Raw genomic sequence first — 24,204 nt, 5'->3', positions numbered from 1 at the left:
GTGGAGACTTGTTTTTTACCGTGAGTTCATTGAGTCCTCAGTAGTGGATGCAGGGGCGGATAGGGGTGTCTTTTTTTTCAACGAAGAAAAAGCCGGCCCCCACGGGAGAAGGTGAAGGCCAAATGAGTCCAGAAGCCAGGGAGTGTTTAATGATTCCATGATCTCTTCCTATATGGGGGCCTTGGAGGATGAGTGCTTGTCTGAGCGCCTGCGGGTTTGCTGGGTCCAAAGTGGCCAGAGTATTCTGTCACGATACAAATGTAACAGGACCCAGAAGCAAATGGAGGCTGAGAAGTTTGTGGAGAATGGTTTATTGAAAAGGAGGCGTAATGGCGGGTCGTCGAGCCAGGGAACGTGCGGAAGGCAGTGGTGTAAGCAGGGGGATGGCTTGGCAGTGTGGTGGAGGCGGTCAGCTAGGCGGGGAACACAGAAGGAGCACTGAGGACGAGGAAGAACGTGGAAATCAGAGTAATGCAAATAAGGCTTACGTGCGAGTACAAGGCTGGTGTACCATGGTTGAACGTTAATACTCTGGCAGAGGAGTCCTGGATCTGGTAGGTTTAAATGCAGGTTTGTCATGTTTTTTTCCGACTAATTGCAGTGTAGGCGACACGGTGACCGACTGGTTAGAGCGTCTGCGTCACAGTTCTAAGAACCAGGGTTCAATCCCCGGCCCCGCCTGTGTGGAGTTTGCATGTTCTCCCCGTGCCTGCGTGGGTTTTCACCGGGCACTCCGGTTTCCTCCCACATCCCAAAAACATGCATGGTAGGTTGATTGAAGACTCTAAATTGCCCTATAGGTGTGAATCTGAGTGCGAATGGTTGTTTGTTTATGTGTGCCCTGCGATTGGCTGGCAACCAGTTCAGGGTGTACCCCACCTCCTGCCCGATGATAGCTGAGATAGGCTCCCGCACTCCCGCTACCAGTGAGAATAAGCATCTCAGAAAATGGATGGATGGATAATAATAATGGCGGCACGGTGGACGACTGGTTAGCATATCCGCCTCACAGTTCTGAGGACTGGGGTTCAAATCCAGGCCCCGCCTGTGTGGAGTTTGCATGTTCTTCCCATGCCTGTATGGTTTTTCTCCGGGTACTCTGGTTTCCTCCCACACCCCAAAAACATGCATGATAGGTTTATTGAAGACTCTAACTTGCCCGTAGGTGTGAATGTGTGTACGAATGGTTGTTTGTTTATATGTGCCCTGCGATTGGCTGGCAACCAGTTCAGGGTGTACCCCGCCTCTCACCCAGAGGAAGCTGGGCTAGGCTCCAGCACGCCCGCGACCCTAGTGAGGATAAGCGGAATGGAAGATGAATGAATGAATCATAGTAATAATAATAATGATTATTATTATAATTATTATTAATAATAATGATTATTATTATTATGCATTATACTTATATAGTGCTTTTCTAGCTATTGCTTGCGTTGCAGCCTTTTTTGTGACATGGTGGCCATTCACCACCCAACCAGAACTCCATCCATCTGGACCATCCAAATTACAAAGGCATTCATGAGTGAATATAATTGTTCAAAAATGAGATAGATGGGTTAAGCGGCATTTAAGCTGTATGCAGGACTGCAAGCCTTTGGAGCCTCCTGCACTGTGGTTCTTGGGACTCCAGAGACACCAGTAGCTTCTTAACAGCTGCTCTTTTAATACGATGCATTTTCTTGACAGAAACTTTCCTGAATATGCCTTTATCGTGGGAAGAAAAACAATTTGCTCTGAACCCCATGAAAATTATTTTACAGTATGATTTTCTTAAAATGTCCTGTTTTTATTCCTTTCGCAAGACATTGGCATTGTCATTCTGCGCTTTTCATCAGAAGACTAGTCAGTCAAATATTTAGAAAATGTGACATGCAACATGGGACTATGTCCACTAATTTTCTTTAAATTGGGCTCAGCTGGGAAATTAATTATCAAACCTGTCTGAGATGTATATAAGTGATCTAAATAGATGGGATAATCAACATATGTAAAAACATTTTATCTATCTTCAATTCTACGTGCATAATAATCTGGAAGTCCGTATTCATAGTAAACATTAAGTTTTCACAATAGTTGAGCAAGACACAACATACAAAACACACCCATACTTTATCTCACATACACACTTAGGTTTCCCCTGCCCTGTGGTGAACAATAAAGGTGTTCAGCCATGTGAAACCCAACTCCCAACTGCATGTTGACCTTTGCCCTATCATGGACAAATATGCACAAAGCAAGTGGTGTGGGGAAGACGAAATGAGAGGATGAAAGAGTTGCGCCTGCATGTGTCTTTATTGTAAAAGGCTTGAAGGCAGGAAGGTCACAGAAACACGTTGGTATCAGACATAACAAAACACACAATGTCCCAGAGCCCACATGTGTCTATCATTCCCTCCCACATGAACACACAAATGCTCATAAACAGACACTTCGGTACATCTGAAGTTTCTGTCGTGTGCCTTCTATTGTAGTATCTTTTCCTCATTCTTCCAACAAAATAGACCCATATCCCTCATCTGTCTAGCTGTTATTAACATCCCTGACCACTGTGAGTAGGTCTGTGCTTGTATCGGAGACTTTTGAACTTGGTAACACAAGTCAGGCACGACACAGACACACAGACACACACACACAGACACACAAACAGATAATCTATGTCTTTCCTGGACATCCTTTTATCCAGCTCAGGCCTGAGGGATTTTCCGTTCGCCCAGCCCGGCCACGAGGCCTCTTTTCAGGGTCAGAGATCAGAACGATGCCCTTCATGACCCTGGCGGATCTAAACAAGATACAGCCCGTACAGCCTCCTGCCTTTGTTGAGTTATGAGTTCACAGGGTTAACATAGAGTCACAGATGCTGATATAACACGGGATCATCTTGTACAGTGGAGGAGGGTAACTTGTGTTTTTTTTTCATTATTCAGCTACATTGTGCAAAAGGCAATACAAGATTATAGAGTATACTGATACATTATAAAATATAATTTGGTTTAGGATCAACATCATTCTTGGTCTGACTTAATGGAATTACCCAAGGCACATTTCAGTAAAATAATTGGTAAATAAATTAAAAAAAGAGAGATAAAATCTACAATAGAAAATAAATCATTTAGTCGAGGCTTATCATTCTCATAATTTTCTTGTGAAAATCCATGAAAAAAACTAGTCACATGCAACTCCTTCACTTACGCTCCCCACTGACCTATTCATTCAATCTATTTTTCTTTTGTTTTCACTCTGACAATGAATTTGAACTTCAGACTGACCCAGGGGTGGAGTTCAATAATGAGAGGGGGTCGGTGGGGGGTTAGGAAGTCTTTTGGCACATAGGTCCACATTTGACCTTAAAACAAGGCCTTTCCAAATTATGAGACATGTTTAAGTACATGACAGTAGCAAAAGTTGGTGGTCAAGGGAAACAGACTTGAACCTGAATCACTACACACTGGTATGGATAAGCCTTTTTTTACATCTTCCATTCCTGCCATTAAGGGTAACTATATACTGTAGAATTTCGCCTCTTATCATCAGCTTTATGGGATTGTGATCAGAGGTGGGTACAGTACCCAAATATTACACTCAAGTAAGAGTACTGTTACTTTAGAATGTGACTCAAGTAAAAGCAAAAAGTAGTCATCCAAATATTTACATGAGTAAGAAAGTACTCAATGAAAAAAACTACTATGAGTAACTAGTGAATAACTTCTATTTTTTATTTCATTTTTTAAATCAGAGCATGAACATCAAATTAAAAAAAAAAATATATATATATATATATATATATATATATATATATATATATATGGGAGTCGACACACACCTGCCATCATTGCAATTTTTAACTGCCCCAAAACCAACAACACAAGCATTGGCCCCTACAGAAACATTATTTGCTTTGTTCACTAAAATGACTTCATGAAGAAGCTGTTTCCTGACCAGACTTAGTGATTCTGTGTGCGTGTGCGACACCATAGGACAGGGCTAATGTTGCCATATCCACTGCCAAAACAACAATAGAAACATCTGCAACTTACCGCAAGGTGTTTTCTCAAGTTAGAAGTGTAAGTCTAGTAAAGTCAAGCTCACTTGCAACTTGAATGAGGACAAGCTCCAGGGGAAAAAAATAAAATAAATCTATTGATGGATGTTGATCATTATTAGTATGTTTGTTTTAATATAGAGTCCTATTTTAGTATTCATTTATTGAAATGCTTTTTGTTGAAACCGCTACTGCTTTTATAAACTTTAATATTGACCACTGTCTGCTTGTTAAGTCACGGGTTGTGTTTTTCTTGACTTGGTTCTGATGAGATTTAGTTTATTTGTTCTTTTTCTCAAGTTTCCTGTGTCCCGTGTTGTTCATGTCTTGTGTGTCCGTTTGGTTATTGTCTCAACCTGTTTTCGTCAGTCCCTCTACCTTGTGTCAATCTATCAGCTTCCTGTCTTGTCCAGGTGTTCCTTGTTGTCCCATCAGTTTGCTTGTATTTAGTTCCCTGCAATTGGGTCCTCCACCTTCTTCTTTGTGCTTTTCACCAGTATCCGCCACTCGTCCTAGTTATTCACCAAGCCCTAACATTTCCCTTTCACATATTTGTTTTGATTCAGATTTTTCTGATTGTAAAGATAGCCCCATTTAGGTTAACCTTTCTGATTCTGAGACCGATTTTGATTTATACGGTTCCTCCCCTCATCGTTTTTCTAGTCCTAGTCAGTTTTTGTCACATTTTCCCATCCCTGTGAGTCCTAGCTCAAGTCATTTCTCACTGACCTTTACTTCTGCACCTATTTGGCCAGCTATACGGGACCACCCAAGTAAAGGTCAAGTTTCATTGTCATGTCATTGCACCCCCGTTTCAAAGCCATGTAATTTTCCACCCGTTTCCACACCTCGATCCATGTCTTCTGTCAGGGAAGGATCTGTCTGTCCATTTACATACAATATAAACCCCTCTATCTGTTCACAAAGCTAAAACGTCAACATGTATCTTGGAACATCGGCATATTCATTCACATACTTACGTAATGCAAGTATAGAGGGGGGAAAACTTGGTTTTGGGTCATGGGGACCATGAGGTGGCTATGACAATTCGAAGTGGAAATACAACCTTTATTGCCATTGCACAGTGTACAACCAAATTGTGGAAGATTGGGACACAGACACAAGCAGAATCTATGAAGCTGTTGTCATGATCGGATAAAGGTCCAGATCTAGGATTCCCTTGTTAACCTCGCGGAAAATTTTGTTTTTTTACATTAGCCTCTATTATCAGTGATTCCTCATCAATCTTGACGAATAGAGTAGTGTGGAAAAGAAGTTGAAGTTAGTGTTTATCCAAATTGAGAACTTATGGCCTTGGCAGAGGTCTGTGCTATACATTTTTCGTCATTGACAACATCCTATACTATTTTCTGGAATCTTCAGTCGAAGGTTTTCTCTGAGTAATCCAGTATCTATTCACATCTTTGTTAAAGAGGCCGAAGAGTATGTAAGCTGAGCCGAAGGGTGCGGTGGCTGGAGGACATGGTGCTGATTGATCCTGACAGCTTTATGAGGCTTTGTGACTACTGAGCAAACTGAGGGACATAATTATATTTGCTTAAGGACATTCAGTGAGAGGAGGCCATTATATGTGTACTCATACTGTTAGTATGTCAAGTGAATGTCAGTGCACGTGACCATTAATAGGTGTTATCAGCAGCATATTGTACTGGACTTTAGAGTGCTATGGACATATGTACTTACAAATATAATGCACACAGGCAAACATGAATGTACACACACCACCACCACTACCACCACCACCACCACCAACAACAACAACAAAGCATTGTCTAAAAGACAGTTTACAAATAATATAACTAAAATTCTATCACCATAATTCACAAATGCACACATAATTTTCTTTATATTGATTTAGTATGTAAATATACATACACACTATTCAATGTCCAACTGTAGTCATTGGAAATATGACAATTAAATATGAGAACATTTATAGTGTGGTGTGTTTTACTGTGAAGCTGGGTGATATGGACATACCACGGAAAAAAGCCTCGAGATGATAACAAACAGAGTGGATATAATGGACAAGTGCCAATATACTTGAATTTTTTTATTAACTGTTTTTTGATAAAGGGACAAAATGGGTGTGGTAACAGGATTATGCAGACATCTGTCAGAAAACACAGACAGTGGTTTTCTTAATACAACTGAACAGGTACTCCATATACAACTGAAATTAATAAAGAGCTTGATTTGTCAAATGACCATTGGCCACAAATGCAAAATAAATGAAATTATACTCTAACAAAAATATAAAATAAAATTAGATCAAAACAAGGATCCATCCCATGTTCTCTGTTTTAAACAGAGCATATAGGTGATAATAAATAACTCCCATTGTAAAAGATAAAGTTCAAGTTCAAGTTACAACAAACAACTCTCAGAACAGGAATAGAAAAGGCTGATAACAAAATATTCGCATTGCCATTTACAAAAATTCTTAACTCAAGCAGGCTTCTCCACATCTCCCAGGTCAATGTTAAATATGCTTAGCATATGAAAGTGTACCCAATCTAAATATAAAGCACCATTTTGTATTTGGCAATGAAAAAAAAAGCAAAACATTGAATTATTTTTAAACATATTTATTTTGATACTTTTTTTTGTACGGCATGTACTGCATATGATTTTTTTTTTCTCTCTCTACTTTTTGTTGGAATGTTGTCAGGTAGGTAAGAGAGACAGAAGCGCACAATAGAACAGGCCAATGTCAGCTTGTATTACTGCATACAAGAATGGCAGCAGGATGGAAGGAGGGTCGGAACCAAAAACCAAAGAAGATATGTACAACGACCTCTGTGGACAGGGAAAAGAGCAGTGGCCATCATATGACCTATAGCCTCCCAATGCCACACGCTTTCGCTGATTTTTTTGTATTAGGTTTTTCATTTTATCTCTTTAAACATACAAATAATTTGCACTATATTATCCTGCCAAATTAAAAAAATATACCGTGGCAGCTTGGGATTTTTTCCACTACCAGAAAAGGTATGGTACCTTTTAGAGAGAACAAGCAACAGTTAAAAATACGAGCCTCAATATAAATACTATAGTGCCTACTCTAAGTGAACATTGAATTCAAATACAGTTCTAGAAATACAGAAAAATCAACCATAAATGTGTTTAAGCATAGGAATTGACATGTATGTGCATTTTCCTATATTTTAAGTTCTTTATATACTCATATATAATCTTAATCATTTCCCAAATGCAAATTGTATTTCAACCTGAAGAGCTGTGAAGAGCCAAGGAAAAATAAAATACAAAACCATCACAGATTTTTTTGTTTGCTTTTTCTTTTCTATTTCATCATTTCATATATACTGTGATCGGTGTCTTGAACATCACCAAGACGCTGAGGGAAAGAGAAACGACAACAAACTTAACAGTTTCCCCTAAAAGACAGTGAAGTGTCATTTCCGAAAAAAATGTTTTATTTCCATACCTATAATTACAGGAACATTTATACAAAAATGTGAACAACAACATTTGAGTGTTTATCGTCTAGCCGACAAATTCAATCGATTATCCAAGACATAGATGGCAAGAATGAAACAATGCAGCTCTTCACAAAAGTCAACATTAAGGACTACAGCTGCCAGTGGACCTAGAGTCCTTTTTGAAACGATCTCTGAGCGCTGTACATTTAATGTACAGACCTTGTTGAAAGAGTGATTTTTCTTGACCCAGTAGACACCTGGGATTTTCGAGGCATCACATTGACAAATGGTCAAAAGTAAAATGGCAACTGGTGAACCAGTGGGACCCTTTTACCCCTTCAGTGTAAACCTTATCTTGGAATTTGAAACAGTGCACTTCATGTCTTTTAATAGACAATGTAGCATTTAGACTCCAGCCTGTCCACCATTGCAAATGTGTGGTACAATGCAAGAGCGCTGATGGTACGTCCAGGTTGAATGACAAGTGCTTGACTCAAACCAGCTTATAAAGAGCTCTCCTCTTGGGGTTCAAAGCAACAAAGTATGTGCTCTCCTTTAGCCTATGCATACTGATTAAAATCACATTTCACTCTTTTTAAGAGCCACTGCGTATTGATGGATTTCTTTTTTTTTTCCAATTTATTTTGCTGGAGATCATTGTGACAGACGCTGTTTTGAAGAAATGAAGAAGTAATTGCCTCTAGTCCCCATCACACGTATGGATTTTCAAGTTTGTTGTAACTTTCTTTCTGTCTAGCTTCAAGGTATTTCAATGCTCTCAAGTCTCTTTTAGAGGTTATGTATTACTTAATGTGCCGTTTCACACACCACAAATGAAAGCAGCGTAGCAGGTTTGTGCTAACTCAGAAAAATATCACTGGTATCTCCTCAACTTCAGGATTGTACACTACAGATTACCGTTTTTTTCCTCAAAAGTAGCTCCTTATCAGAAACAGAACGACACATATTCAGATATCCACAATCCTGGTCGTACCATGCTCCTTGTGAAAGCCACATACTGAAGATAAGCCCACTGAACATGTATTAGGTAGGTAAATGGTCATTAACTAGAGACTGAATCTTTGATTGCGAGGTGTCACACTCCACTGGGGCAGGCAGGTGCTTGATGCAAGGACCTTTTCTTGGTGGTTTCAACAGCCTAGTGTGGCCCCCAAACTTATTCCAGATAAGATTATGGCCAATGTAGTCTTAAAATATCAAAGGCACTCTTTCTCACTCTACCAAATGATAGTACGATTTGAAGTCTTTGCACACCCTTGCGTTGTTGAAATTTGACTGTCATTAATATTTATTTTAATTATCGAACCAATGCAATACTTAATTTTAACCCTGTGTGAACATGGCATCTTTTAGAAAGATCCGGATAAGTGCATTTCCAGGGGTTCCAGAAGAGGGTCATTTTCCATGTAACAACACAAAACTGTACATGATATGTTTTACAGGGTATATGCAGCATGGGTATACTGTATCTTTCTTGTCTTTTCTCTTTTTGAAGAATAAAAAGAAAAAAAACATAACAAGAGAAAAACAGCAACACATTTACTAAACAAGTAACCAACCGGGGACAAGTTCTTTTCTTTTTTCATTAGTTTTTTTTTTGTTATTTTTGATTAACAAAAACGTACTATGCATGCTGACAAACTCTTAGAAATGAAAGCGTAAAACTAAAAAAATAAAATAGTACACAACATGTAATTTATTGCACAAGAAAAAGGCTCAAAGTTTTGCCTCAATGCAAGAGTATTGCCCCGATACAGATCATGCATTCAATGGATAATGAACACGGGGTGTGCTGGTGTGGAGCACATGGTCTTAACTTTCCACCAGCCTGGTGAAAGTGGAGTTTTGGGTTTGGGGCAAAAACTGCAAGAGTCTAGGAATAAACAGGGAGTTAATGGCAGACAGCTGCAGGGAAAAGGTCCCATTGTTCAGCCTTCTACTCTGACTTTATTTCGGTACTCAATGGACGGTCACTGTGCCATTTTTTCATGTGTTTCTCCAAGGTGCTATACACACTGAAGGGCATCTTACAGATTTCACACTTGTACACATCCTTGCCCACCTGACCGTGGGTCTTCATGTGACGAGTAAGTTTGGAGCTCTGGGCACAAGCGTAATTGCACAGCTCACACTTGTATGGCCTCTCCCCTGTATGGCTGCGCCGGTGCACAGTCAGATTACTACAGTTTTTAAATATCTTGCCACAGTACTCACAAGTGTCACTCCTTCGACCATCCTTGGAGCTGGGCCGCCCAGGACCCCCGAGATGAGGTGTGCTGCCCCCACTTCCTGTACCACTGCGACCTGACATCCCGCCATCGAGTTCCCCCGGAGGGGTTGAGAACCGCAGACTGCCGTTCTCTGAGGAATGCTCGGACGAAGAGGCAAAGGGCGATTGTCTGGAATCTCCAAAGTTCAGAAAAGGATCCTTGAGCTGTCGAGAAGCAGCATAGCCAGCAAGCCACTGCGAGTAGACGTTCTCTGTGTTCGGGATTGTGGGAGTGGGCAGGTCAAATTCTTTTTCCAGCTTGATACGTTTGGAAAAAGGACTAAGTGGACTTGGGCTACCCAAAAGCAGTTTTTTAGAAAGGCAGACAGAGGCAGATTCATTAGGAGATGCTCCGCGTCCGTTGACGGTTGAGAGGGAGCCCTCCTCGCCACGATTTGTTTCCGGCACTGAGTTAGAATCGCACATCTCCCGATTTTGTGGATGCCCCCTGTTAAGGTGGTGGTGGAGGTGGTTCTCCTGGGCAATTGCGTTCCTTTTGTGTGCATTGAACGCTTCGCTGAAATGCTGCATGCTCGCGGCGAGACCCAGTCCCTGCATTACCTCAGGGAGTGACCGTGGAATGGACCCCTCATCAGTCATTCCTCCCAGTCGTGTTCCAATACCTCCATTGTTTTCATGCGGACGTACAGCTTCAAGGTTCAAGCCAAAGTGGTAGCTGTTGTTTCGTCTAGCTGCCCTCTCTCCATTCTGAACTTCCTCCTCCTCTCCTTCTTCTTCTTCTTCCTCCTCTTCTTCCTCCTCCTCTTCCTCCTCTTCTTCTTCTTCCTCCTCTTCCTCTCCATTCTCACGTAGCATTCTGTTGTTTTCACATTTCAGCTTGGCCACCACTGACTTAAGGGCATTGCTTGCACTGCCCATGTGTTCACTGGTGCCAGGCTCTGGAGAGGAGGCAGTTGAAAGTCCATCTTCTGACTTGCCTGTGTTTGGCGAGGAGGATTTGTGCATGTGAGTTTTCATGTGGCGCTTCAACTTACTTGCCTGTGTGCAGGCATGGTCACACAAATGGCATTTGTACGGCTTTTCTCCTGTGTGGCTGCGCCGGTGCACTATTAGATTACTCTGAAACTTGAACGCTTTTCCACAGAACTCACAACATTTTGATTTCAACGGAGTGTTGGACGACGGTGTTGCCCCTGTCGAGGTTAGAGGAGTGGTAGGATTGGTCTGAGAGCCCACAGGTGACTGCATGGAGCCTGGCAGAGGCGGTGGGGTTGCAAGGTATGGTGTTTTGTTGCCACCTCCACCTCCTGTGCCTATGCTTCCCACAGTTGTCTGGAATGGCTGGAGTAAGCGCTGCATGGGACCAGGCCGGCTGGGGGATAGAGGGGGAGTGGACCCTGAGGTGTTCCCCGCCAGCTCCCGTAGTCGCCGTGAGAAGTCCATTGTTGGAGGGGGCTCCATGGGAAGAGGAGGATTGAGGCGCAGCACCCTGTCAAAGGCACTCGGGTGGTGGGCTGCCAGCGCCAGTTCCTCTGGGCTCAGGTGGTGGTGGTCCAGGTGGTTCCTTGGAGGTGGGCTGAAGATAGGTGGTGTGGGAGGAAAACGCTGATGATGGAGCCCACCGCCAATCCCAAGTGTACTTCCTGCTCCCACACTGTCCCTTCCCCCTGAGCCTGAGCCTGGGATCCGGAGGAGATTGAAAGGGCTTGCATCAGGGGGCAGATGGAGGCCATGAAGGGGAGGATGAGAAGGGCAATCTGCACCCCCACCCAGGGAGGAAGGCCCACCCATTCGCGGGGTGAGAGGACTGCCATGTTCACTCTCCAGGTAGATACGGAAACCGTGGGAGTTTTGGGCGTGCTGCAGCAGGAACCAGGCACTGCCATATGACTGCTTACATGTAGTGCACGTGTAGGTTGTCGGTTCTTCTTTTCCTGTGGTGACATAGAAAAACAATGTCTTAGAGGAGACCTTAAGAGTAATGAGTTCAATGAAAATATATTTACTTTTACAGACTCCGTAGAGAAAACCAAAATATATTAAAGCTTCAGTTCTGTTCATCTATCACCATCATAGCTCTCCCTGTATATAGACTATTATTATTTTGTCAAGAATAATAGGCATGAATCACTAAGATTTCGCTAAACCAATCACTTTGTGGAACCTTAGGCCTAAATGTTACGGCTATTAAGAGCAGTTGGCACATGGTGTTGCAGACTTTGCAAATACAACAGTACCTCTTATTGAGGTCATCCCCCACATGAGTTACATGTGAGAATATGGTGTGCATGTTTATTTCAGTGTATGTTGTTCTTCTCTCAGACTTTTCTGGAACAAAATGTTTCCCTTTGCACCAAATGTTTGTCCAGCAGCAGAACAAAGGAAGCGCTATCCTAGTGGAGTACCATTTTCCCTTCTCATTGATCCATCAAAACTGAGCCTTGCTGACAAACACTCATAAATTTAAACAACAATAAGATGACACAAACCACAAGAAAAAAAGGTAACGTTAGTCATGATACTAATTAAATGCTAAAGAATGTGCAAGTTGCCATTGAAATTAGATATTTCAGATCTCAAACAATAATATGAATTATATGGTGAACTGGTAGTATCAATTTCAGACTGACATAAATATGAATCTTGCATGCTACAGCAACACTACGTTACCCCCCCCCCCTCCTCTATATTATCTGATGTATTTTTCCATTCAGAGTTAATTAAATCATTACTATGTGAACATGTTTACAGTATACAGGTGCATCTACATAAATTCAATCGTACAATTCATGTATTTCAGTACTTCAGTACAAAAACTGAGACTCATTCTACAGATTAATATATTCAGAAAGCCAATTCCAATCTAATTACTGTATTGAAAATCACTTTGTTTCTTATGTAATATTCTAATTTCTTGAACTTTGTTGCCACCTATAATGCATTTATAATCTAATTGGGAATCTCAGCAGGGAGCCACACAGCTATCAATTTGATTACAAATTTCGACAACAAACAACCCCAGTCACTGCCTTTTGGATCATTTAAATAACATGCCATGAGACAATATACAAAATTAGCTTCTTCTTAGCTGAGAAGGAGTCAGAATTCTGATCATAATTTAAAATAAGGATCTAATTCGATGAAATATACTTTACATTATTCCTAAATGCCATGAAAGCTTATATTACTTTTTACATCTATGACCATTGTACACAACAATTACGGTGTGCAATTTTAAAAATAAGTGTTAATTTATGTGTGCAGAACAGCACATTCTGTCTTTTTGTTTCAGTGAAATGCATCTCCTTTCCAACACACAGTTGTCCCACATGGCCAGAACAGGGGCTGCTAAATTATGGATCATTAAAATTGGCACAAATTACCACTAATGTGGCCACCTGCATCAGATTTAACCTCTGAATATCATTTGCATTATCAAGACTGGGGATGGTTAATTTTATTCAATCATTAATTTTTCCTCCTGATTAACTGGTCAGTCCATTTATTAATTTAGTCTGTTCTATTTTTCTGAGCCAAGGTTTGGATGATGTGGTGGTATGAAAGACTCCTGCATATTAGATGCATTGGTTCTCAATAGAAGATTTACTGTTTTTCTGCAACATAAGTGATCCCCACGGCAAATTTTTTTTTAAAAAAAATTAAAAAACCGGCCACAAAACATTCAACAAAAACAAATTCACTGCACTTAAAATGCTACGTTTCCCCACAACACTATTCAACTCATTAATTCATCCATTTTCTGTACTGCTTCTCATCACGCGGGTCGCAGGCATGCTGGAGCCTATCAGAGGTACCTTCAGGCGAGAGGTACACCCTGAACTGGTCGCCAGCTAATCGCAGGGCACATAGAGACAAACAACAATTCGCTCTCACATTCACACCTACGGGTAATTTAGAGTCTTCACTCAACCTAGCATGCATGTTTTTGGGGATGTGGGAGGAAACCGGAGTACCTGTAGAAAACCCACGGAAGCACGGGGAGAACATGCAAACTCCACACAGGCGAGGCCAGGATTTGAACCCCTGTCCTCAGAACTGTGAGGCAGATGTGCTAACCAGTCGTCCACCGTGCCGCCCATTTAACTCATAACAATACTATAATACTCAAAAGAATAAAACAAAACCACAGATTTGTCATGTTTTTTTCCGACTAATTGCAGTGTAGGCGGCACGGTGACCGACTGGTTAGAGCGTCTGCCTCACAGTTCTGAGGACCGGGGTTCAATCCCCGGCCCCGCCTGTGTGGAGTTTGCATATTCTCCCCGTGCCTGCGTGAGTTTTCTCCGGGAACTCCGGTTTCCTCCCACATCCCAAAAACATGCATGGTAGGTTAATTGAAGTCTCTAAATTGCCCCTAGGTGTGAATGTGAGTGCGAAAGGTTGTTTGTTTATGTGTGCCCTGCGATTGGCTGGCGACCAGTTCAGGGTGTACCCCGCCTCCTGCCCGATCATAGCTGGGATAGGCTCCAGCGCTCCCCCGACCCTTGTGAGGATAAGCGACTCAGAAAATGGATGGAATTGCAGTGTAATCCTAAGTGTGTGCAGTGCCGTAAATGCGTACGTTCCACATATGTAAAAATATATATGTAATACTAAAAAATATTAAGCTAACAAAGACTATTATTTTAAGACTAGGTATTTTTAAGTAACTCTCAAGCTAAGATGTTCCTTATACACTGGTAGCTGAGACTTGTCCATGCGCTGAATGAAACTGTAAGGTTAATGGATTTTAGAGTAGGCGACTGCTCCACTGTCTCTCTGTAATAAACTCCCATCAACCACTTCATTAGGGAAACTCTCTGCCATTCTGAGGTAGAAAAATTAAGTGAGAAAGTGGAATGGAGACAGAGAGACGAAGGCAAGAGGACAGAGGTGAGAAAGGTGAAGTAATACTTTTTATTTAAAATGAATACAACAATGACAAACGTGCTATAACTGGTTAGATTGAGTAAAGCAGTGGTGTAAGAGCAAGGAAAGTAAAGATGCGGATCGGACGACATCATGTGATTCTTTACTCGAAGTCGCTAAATGTCAAAGCTCCTGGTGAGACTCTGGAGAACAGACACTCTCAGTTTCAAAAATGTCCTAACACTCAATACCAGCCATGCTACGGTGACCAGCTAAGGCATTATACTCTATTACGCCAAGGGCATTGCTTGGACACTTAAGTGCTACGGGATGGGAGAGGCAGGAATGGGGGAGATTAAGGCAGCTTCACTTGTGTTACCCACTGTGTCTGTCTGTGTGTGGATTTTGGTGTGTATACGTGTGTTCATGTATGTGTGTGTGTGTGTGTGTGTGTGTGTGTGTGAGAGAGAGAGAGAGAGAGAGAGCAAGAGAGAGAGAGCGAAAGAGAGAGAGAGAGTGAAAGTGAAAGAGAGAGACTTGAACAGAAATAGTTTTTAATGCTTCAAAATGAAGATAGACATGCCGAAAACTGAGGGCTAATGCCATTACTCATATGTGCTGAAATTTTGGATGTCTCAAATTTTACATTTAACCTTCTCAGTCACTATTTTCTCACACTTTTATCCCTTTGATATATGCAGTGAAACCCATATTGAAAGGAACCAATATGCTGTCTTTACAAAGTGATGAGGCTAAAAGAGGGAAGCAAAATCAACAGCTTTCCATATGGGGCAGTGGAAGTCAACAGCACTGTCAACTCCACCCACAATAATACAAATATTGTTGATTAATTAATACCTCTCTGACAGTGTCAGTCCAAGTTGATTGGTTTATTGTATTTACTGCATAAAAGCAGAATGTATATATATTTTTGGAGTGGTTAGTATTAGATCGTGCAAGTGGTGATAATGTGGCCAGTTGGCGTGAGTTCATTAGCGTTTACATTAATTCTGAGTGGTTTCATTAAGCAAATCCTCATTGTTGGTGAAAGTGTTTGTGTCACAAACTTTAAGGAAAGCAATGTGCACCAAACATTTGCATCGATATCTGAGATGGCTCTTATTTGCCACTTTTAAAGGGTAATCCAGAAATTGGGATTATTACTGTGCATGATTGAAACGGGTAAACGTATCCAATGCATGTGAGTCTGTTAGGTGAGGTATTTGTTGGGGAGCCGTGAGGGGTCATTTGTAATTTCAAATTATCTTTGGACTGTACCACAGACTGTCTGTTTTGTAAATTTACTACTGATCTTCATCCAATCATTTTGTCCTGTAAATTAGTTGCATTGTCATCATTAAATCTCTTTTAGAGCACTGTTCAGACCAAATAAATAGTTAAATAAATGCAGATGCCAAGTCTTTGCCACCATTAAAGATAGACTTTCCAGCATTTTAGAATCAATTTGATCCATTTCTAAAAAAATAGATTTGATCTTTTTGTGGAATATTTTCATTATGTGTCTTTCTTCATGCTCATTTACATCAGATTTATTTGTTTGTAATCCAAATGCCCTTCTCCTCCTCCTGTCTTTCACTTCATCAGGGCTCTTTACAGCCGTCCTTGACCACTTCTCGGTGAGGTGGTAGTAATTGATGTAATGGAACATTCCTTAAACAGGATTAAGAACGTATACTAGCAGTGAGGGACAGTGACGCTTAACACAATTTTGGATTTAAATCTGAGCCTTTAACCTTTCCTCACCTCATTTTTTTTAACCTAAAGCAATCTTAGAACATCAGACTTAATGCTAGTAATTAATAGTCAAGTCCTTGTATTCTACTCTTGATAAATTAATCCCATTCAGTAGTTAACTTTATTACTGCAGTTATGTGAAGATGATTATGTGTGTTTCTGTACTCTTACTATTGAAAAATTACGAAGAAAATGTTGGTTAAACTTAAAAATGCCTGTTGGTCAAGTTTAAACCTATGCTGTTACAAAACCTTGAACAACAAGTGATTGAGGAAATGTGTTTATGCGGCTTTCTGTTAAATTAAATTATTGCACCTGCTCCACAAAATTGGGGAAAGTTTTCAGGTTTCAAGCTGAATTATCTTTCCAACACATTCCTCCTCGGTCACTAAGTCTAGAGCAAACAATTGAAAAGAAAACAGAAGCAGTTGGTTTCCTCTCCGGACAGTCAAATGACTCCAAATGCTCAGGCAGAGGTTCAGACTACTTCCCCAAACTCTGCATTTAAAGGGAGTGGTTAGAATGTGCAGTGTATCATAAAAGGGATAGCGCACTGAAAGAAACTAAACTAGCTCTACGGAGTGTAACCTTGTCGTCATCTATGTAAATTATCATCTTCAACTATTCCTAGAACAGAAACACCGAAAGTTCGAAACTGTAATGTGTTAAATACATACCAATTTGGCTGAAAGCAACGAACCTTGGCCTTAAATTATTTTAACTCTTCAAATTTCAGTTGTACCAAAGAGTAGCCTGCAGCCTTGTTGATCATTGAGCGCTTTTCCTACGCAAGACAGTATGAATGCGTTTAAATTGCACAAAACAACAATAGAGAGCTTGTTGGCTTGCACGCTGCGTGTGCATGGGTGTGCTTGTGAACGAGTGTGTCTGCATGCTGCTGCTAAATAGCCACACGTACTCTCTCGCCTTACGAGCAAAAAAATATCAATATCGTCTGTCCGTGTGTATGTGTGTTTGTGGAATATATCAATACCTTCTGTCTCTGTGTTTAGAACCCCTGCCGGGCTACAGACTGTGGTATCCGCAACTCTCTCACTTGTAATCTAGTGTGGTGTGTGTGTGTGAGTGTGTGTGTGTACGCGCGCATTTGTGTCAATCCACCACAAACCATTATAGCTGCAAAGTTTTTTTTCTTCATATCACACACATACAAACTATCTATGTCACGCACATGGACCCACACACGCACACAGTAATGCATCTTGTAAAGGTATGTTGTAATGACAAAGCCTGCACCTTTAACCCGTGTTTATAAATGTAATTAAATGGAAGTGACCTTTGCAGAAACATTGAAGTGCACTGTGGCAGTATGCTTGTCGATGTGTTCAAGTGAGTGCGCGTGTCCATGTGGAAGGCCGGCACCCCTGATCGCAGTGACAGGCTCCACTTAACCCGAAACCACCATAGTGAAATTACAGACCAGCCAAATTACAGCGCTTATGCGAGCAGAGAGTGAGCGAGAGAGAGATAGAGATAGATAGATAGAGAGAGAGAGAGAGAGAGAGAGAGAGAGAGAGGAGGGAGGGGTTGAAAGACAGAAGGTGGTCCTCAATGTGTCTGTGCTTGTGTTGGATGCTTCTGAACTTGGTTACACAAGAGTAAGTCTTGAGTCGACATACACACACGCACACACAATTGTTCCTGTGTGGGCCACTTCCAGAATGCAAAATCGTGCTTTCAAATCTTGATCGCTTGCCTTTTCATCAGATTCAATTTGATCAGTCCGTGTTGCTTTGGACTTTACTGGGGTTGAATCATTTAGGCTTTTCATTGATTGTACACAGCTGACTTGACTTTGATATGTAGGATTTCTACATGGAGGAGAAAAAGAACAGGAGGTCGCTAAGTTTATTTTTACACATCTATGTACAGTATACAACTTCTGTAAAAGAGATTATTCTCTTTAAAAGCACATTGGGCTGTATTTTCATACATGGCAGATCTGCGCCAGAAGATAAAAACCGGCTTGTCTTAATTTTTATGCAAGCGCAAGGCTCGCTGCAAGTGTTTGCAACAAGCTGGGCGTACCGGCGCAACGATGGTGTGTCCTTTGACATCCGCCCAGCACATGTGACAGTTTGGTTGCAGAAAGTCGATCTGAACTTACCCCTGCTGATAATATGTCTAACTGCCGACGCAGCTGGTCTAATGCGATTTTGGTGAATGTGACCGGCGCACAGGCAGAGCTCTGACCTCCGTGGACATGCCTGGTGGATCAGACGTATTTCATTCATAAATATATGAGCAGCGGACATCAAATCATAATTGAACCCGTTATTATCATTATCATCATACTTATATTTTTTAAATCACCCCACTGGCTGGCATGGAACTATGCGGGAAGCACATGCAGCAACGATCGGTGTTGGGGATAGATATACTGTACGAAGTCTGCAGACATATTGTTATATTGAAGTTGCAAGCGGTTATCACACGTTAATTTTGTATTTAATAAGGGTATGCGCTCATGTTGGCTGTTGCCACACCTGCCAAGAGCAGCGACAATGTTCCAGTCATGCACGGATGACATTTAAAGGGAATAAAGTGAATAAAGTTGGTTGTGTTGATGCCCAAAACGGCGCAGACCTCCCTTTTTTTTAAATGCTGCCTTGCACACATCTACAAAATTACAAAAACCCAGTCTAACCCGCCTCCGTACAGATTTACGCCGCTCGCCGCGTCGGATTTATAACAGTCATTACAATTGAGCCCATTGTTTTTTTTTCCTGAAAGACCAGTGCCCAAAATGCACTTGCTCACACACACACGCACACACACACACACACACACGCAGGAGCACACTGAGATTTTCATTACTTGCCATAAGTGAGAGAAGAGGTTGGTAGTCACAAATGACACACATACAAGGTAGTATTGAACGATCTGCAGAGACCTGTAACAGCTGCCAAGCAGGACAATTCAGTCATCAGTGTGTGTGTCTGTGTGTGTGTGTGTGTGTGTGTGTGTGCGTGTTCGTGCATGTGCATGTGTGTGTGTGTGCTTTGTGCGTGCTGCAGTGACCGCAGTAGGAGATCACTCTGAGCCGAACAAACACCTCAGCTGGACGGAGGCCCACACACAAACACGCACAGCACTTTGCTTCCTCTCCTCATCTAATCCCTCCTCCGCCCACTTGACTTCATCCCTCCATCTGTCTATCAACCCTGCATACAGGTGGCTGCCTTCTCAAGGCCTCTTTATACTCCCGCGGTCGCGCGGCCGACAACATTGTATCATGTGACCGACGAATTGCCCCGCGCAGCACCTCTGCGTAGCTTGCCATGCACCCGACAAAAATAGTTGCTGTGCGTCGAACGCCGCGGAAATCATCTCTCGTGATTGGTCCGTTTTAGTCACATGCTGTGATGACGCACTCAGCGTTCCCCTTGGCTCTACATACCATCTACGTCGCCGCCTTCTCGATCAATCTTGCAGCATAATTAAACATATCATCTGGTCATGTAGGTCCATTTGTTCTGTCGCGGTCGTCTTTGTTGTCGTTTTGTTCCTTGTTACTGAAAGGAAAGGAAAAAACGGCTACGGAAATGGCAAAAAAAAAAAATGCAGAGGAAACTCCACCCTTTGGTGTCCTATCCAATACCAGCTCTAATGACACCCCCGACTTGGAGGAGAACTGCAGCACACTTTAAAAACAGCTAGAGTGGGTTGCGCTCAAGCATAAAGGCAAACTACACGAGGGACAGCCGCAGTGACGTCTATAAAGTCTTCACTCTGTCTTCTTTTACGACTTGTAGTTGTCCACGCCATTGTTTTCACCACTCTGCCCACATTAAATTTTACTTCTTTTTCCCTTAGCAATATGATTTCACAGCAATGTAAAGGTAAAGATAAAAAATCGTAAGATCCAAAAGTACGGCGAAATTTGTGTATTACCAAAAACAGGCACGCATTGTAACCAACACATGCATATTTAGTGAAACCTCAGGAAAGGTTGCAATCCACATGCCAAAGCTACACAAAACTATCACCAACGTTTTTGCGACTAAAGGCCATTTTCATTTAGAAGTTGCGTTAGTCCAAGACTTAGTTTGTAGAAGACTTTCCACACAATTTTGGACTGTGTCCGTGGGGATTTGTGAGCATTCATCCAGAAGAACATTTGTAAGATCATAGGTCAGTGATGTTGGTTAGTGGAGCCTGGCTCACAATCTCTGTGAAATTAAATGTTTGATAATGTTGAGGGGAGGGCTTTAAAGCACTTCCACACCAGAATCTTCCAATCACACCTTTGGGGACACAGAATTGTGCGAAAGGTCTTGGGAGAATGAAGAATTATGATTCCAACATCGAGTGAATAGTACGTTTGTCTCAATACTTCAGTCCATTGTGTATCTTGGTCGTGTTAATACACAACATCAGTTCCATCCCTCCTTTTCTATCTATTGCTCACCCCTTTTCTTCCAGTCATACCTCCATTTTCCCAGGTGGGAAGCACTCAGTGCCGATCTCTTTAATTCCATTCATTTAAGGCCAATCGATAGAGGACATATTTAATACAAATTTATGACTGGAAGCCATCAGCAATTAAAAACCTTTACCTTCCAAGACAGCTCTGGCTTGTGGTGAGAGAGTGAATGAGAAGCGAGTGGGAGAACTATGTGCCATCCTGCTTTTAACACAAACAGTCTCCCACAGTCTCACTGCCGACCTTGAAGAGATAGAGTTTAGGCTTCAGCAGAAACACTCGGATTCAAGATCCCACCCCCTCCGCCCTCCAACCCCGGTACTTTTCAGATGAGGCCACAACTTCAAGTGGGTCTTAGGTGTATTTTGGGAGCTTTTCAAAGCATTGTATTTTAACCCTCAGCTTCCAAGTGGGCTTTATTTTGGACTGTCAGTGATTCTGAGAATAAGTTATTTGAAATTATTATTTGAATGTTAACAAGATAAATTCATTTTAGGGAGAAAGAAAACCACTTCCCGATCATTCTGATGGGACTTGGTGACCCCCACAGAGGCCAAAAAGCCTTGATAGTCTCATGTTAAGGATGCGAATGTTTAGTTAAAGTGTGAGTTTGTGTTCACAATAAGCACATCCACGATACTGCCAAAAGTATTTGCTCACTCGCCTTGCCTCACAAATGATTTTAAGTGATATCCCATTCAAAATCCATATTGTTTAATATGATGCTGGTCTACATTTTGCAGCTATAACAGCTTCAACTCTTGTGGGCAGGTTTTCAGCAAGGTTTAGGATTGAGTGTATGGGAACTTTTGCCCATTCTTCAAGGAGTATATTTGTGAGGTCACACACTGACGTTGGAGGAAAAGGCTTGGCTCACTGTCCACTCAAAATCAACCCAAAGGTGTATACGGAAACAATAAAAATGTTGGATCCAAAGGGAAAACCACAACCACAGTCTGTGTCCACTTGATGGAGGGAAAATGACAAATTAGCACTGAAATGCATGTATCCCTGACTTCAGGCAGGCAGAGCTCCCCTGCGTTCCGGACTCAGGAACGGTTAGCACATCTGCCTCACAGTTCTGAGGACCGGGGTTCAAATCCCGGACCCACCTGTGTGGAGTTTGCATGTTCTCCCCGTGCCTGCGTGGGTTTTCTCCGGGTACTCCGGTTTCCTCCCACATCCCCAAAACATGCATGGTAGGTTAATTGATACCGCATACCCGCAACCCTAGTCAGCATAAGCGATATAGAAAATGGATGGATGGACTCTAATTCATAAAAAAAAGGATGTTAGAGGTTATGGCAAGTCTGCCTGCTCATATTCCCATAATTGAACTGTGTTAAAAAAATTGCACTTTTCTGTTTTTACGTGGAGTGAGCTCATGGAAAATAAACATTTTGATTTAATTTTTTTAAGTTTACATTGAAAAACATTATTGTGTCAATTATTTTTATTTGATTGTGAAGCATATGACGGCACGATGGCCGACTGGTTAGTACATCTGCCTCACGGTTCTGAGATCAAATGTTCTCCCCGTACCTGCATGGGTTTTCTCCGGGTACTCCTCCCACATTCCAAAAGCCATCCATCCATCCATTTTCAACACCGCTTATCCTGGTTAGGGTCGCAGGGCGCTGGAGCCTATCCCAGCTGACTTCGGGCGAATGGTGGACTACAACCTGAACTAGTCGCCAGTCAGTCGCAGGGCAAATATTGACACGGACAAGCATTCACACTCACATTCACACCGTACATCATCAGTGACCCATTCCAAAAACATACATGTTCATTGAAAACTGGAAATTGCCTATAGGTGTGCATGTGAGTGTGAATGATTGTTTGTCTACATGCGCCCTGGGATTGACTGGCAACAAGTTCAGGGTGTACCCGCCTCTCGCCCGAAGTTAGCTGAGATAGGCGCCAGCACGTCCGCTGATTATATGATATGGAAACTGAATGGCTGGCTGGCTGGATGGATGGATATAATGTATTTTATGTAGCTATTTGTACAATTAGAATCCCACCTCTGGTATTTCTGCCTTAGTCTCTTTAAAATTCACATTCATCACTTTTATATTGTTTATACTATGGTGATTAAAAAAGAAAATGAGACTTGATGAAAATATGGACATAATTGCTGTGAGTTGGTGCCTTTCCATTTATTATATTTATTGCAAGGATTTTTGGGTAAAAAAAAAAAAAAAAAAAGGCATATAAGATTAATTCTGAAAGAAGCATAATTGCCGTCAAGTTTTCTCATGTAAGCCTATGTTCTTTTGCAGACGTAGACAAGAACACCAAGCATGGTCGCGATGAAATGAAGACAGATGATGAACTCCCCTCCAGCACTCCTTCTCAACCTTGTCTACTTAATAAACACTGTTGGCTTCATTCATTAGCGCTGCAGTCACTACACCCGCAGAGCCCGATCGATCCCCCAGACGTTTTATATAGAACAGGGGGAAACTGTGAGCAGGCGATGAAGCAAGCAAGACAGGCAGAATATATAGCTGTGTTAATATGAAATGAACAGCAGTTTACCTGCCTCTTTAAATGAATAGTCATGTGTGTGTGAGGAGACTAGGACAGAAAAGCCCTTGTTGCCAAAAGAAATCTTTTGTCCTCCAACAGAAACAAGGTGTGTAGCATTAGAACCACAGCCAAGATGGTGGAAAGAGGTTTTTGGTTTGTGTGAAATATCAAGACAGATGTATTTGACAGAGATCAAGCAATAATCCTGCACAACTTTCTAAAGAACCATTTTTTTCGTTCAGGCATAACTGTATCAAGTAGAAGATATAAAATATGTTTAACAGTTAAAATTGTGTCTGTGTGTATGTGTGTGTGTGTGTGTGTGTGTGTGTGTGTCCGTGCGCGCATAAGTGCCTGCGTGTGTGTGTGTAACAGAAAAAAAATATATAGTAAATATAAAAATTATTTTACACCCTTTTATTGGCTGGAAACTGATCATATCCACAAACCCAAGGGCAAGAGTTGTTCCATGTGGCATGGCACAACTGGAAACACATGGTCTTTTGTGTTGTTATGTAAGATTTTTTTCAAATATAATTTCAGAAGCTCAATCTTCATTTTCTGGTTTCATAGGCCAGCCGAGGAGGTTGTTAGTTCTGCTTGTCAGATACTGTGTATAAGAATAGTCAAATTTAATAATCAGTTATGCATTCTTAAGATTGTAAATGCTTGATTTACTTTGACGTGTATAAACAAAACTAAAATTGATCAACTGAATTTCCACCTGGAATGAGTCATTTTATGAGTTTATGAATTATTTTAAACAGAATGCAAAAAATACATTCACGATGTAAAACTAAATGAACCTTTCTTCGTGTTTGTACTGACGAAAAATTGTTTCAGT

The 24,204-nt window shown here is 41.5% G+C and overlaps 1 protein-coding gene across 2 annotated transcripts in view; it reads right to left on the bottom strand.

Moving 5' to 3' along the window:
- Window positions 1-6,102: 6,102 nt before the first annotated feature.
- The window catches only part of bcl11aa (BCL11 transcription factor A a), a 49,176-nt gene continuing 31,074 nt past the window's right edge, over window positions 6,103-24,204 (bottom strand). For both annotated transcript variants that reach the window (XM_061690652.1, XM_061690653.1), the window contains exon 3: window positions 6,103-11,688. In XM_061690652.1, the coding sequence (XP_061546636.1) occupies window positions 9,461-11,688 (2,228 nt within the window). In that variant the 3' untranslated portion in view covers window positions 6,103-9,460. The remainder of the gene's footprint in view (window positions 11,689-24,204) is intronic.

The sequence above is a fragment of the Phycodurus eques genome, chromosome 11 (assembly GCF_024500275.1).
Source record: "Phycodurus eques isolate BA_2022a chromosome 11, UOR_Pequ_1.1, whole genome shotgun sequence".
Classification (NCBI taxonomy): Eukaryota; Metazoa; Chordata; class Actinopteri; order Syngnathiformes; family Syngnathidae; genus Phycodurus; species Phycodurus eques.
The sequence above is the reverse complement of the archived record's forward strand: the minus strand, read 5'-3'. Positions and strand labels throughout refer to the sequence as shown.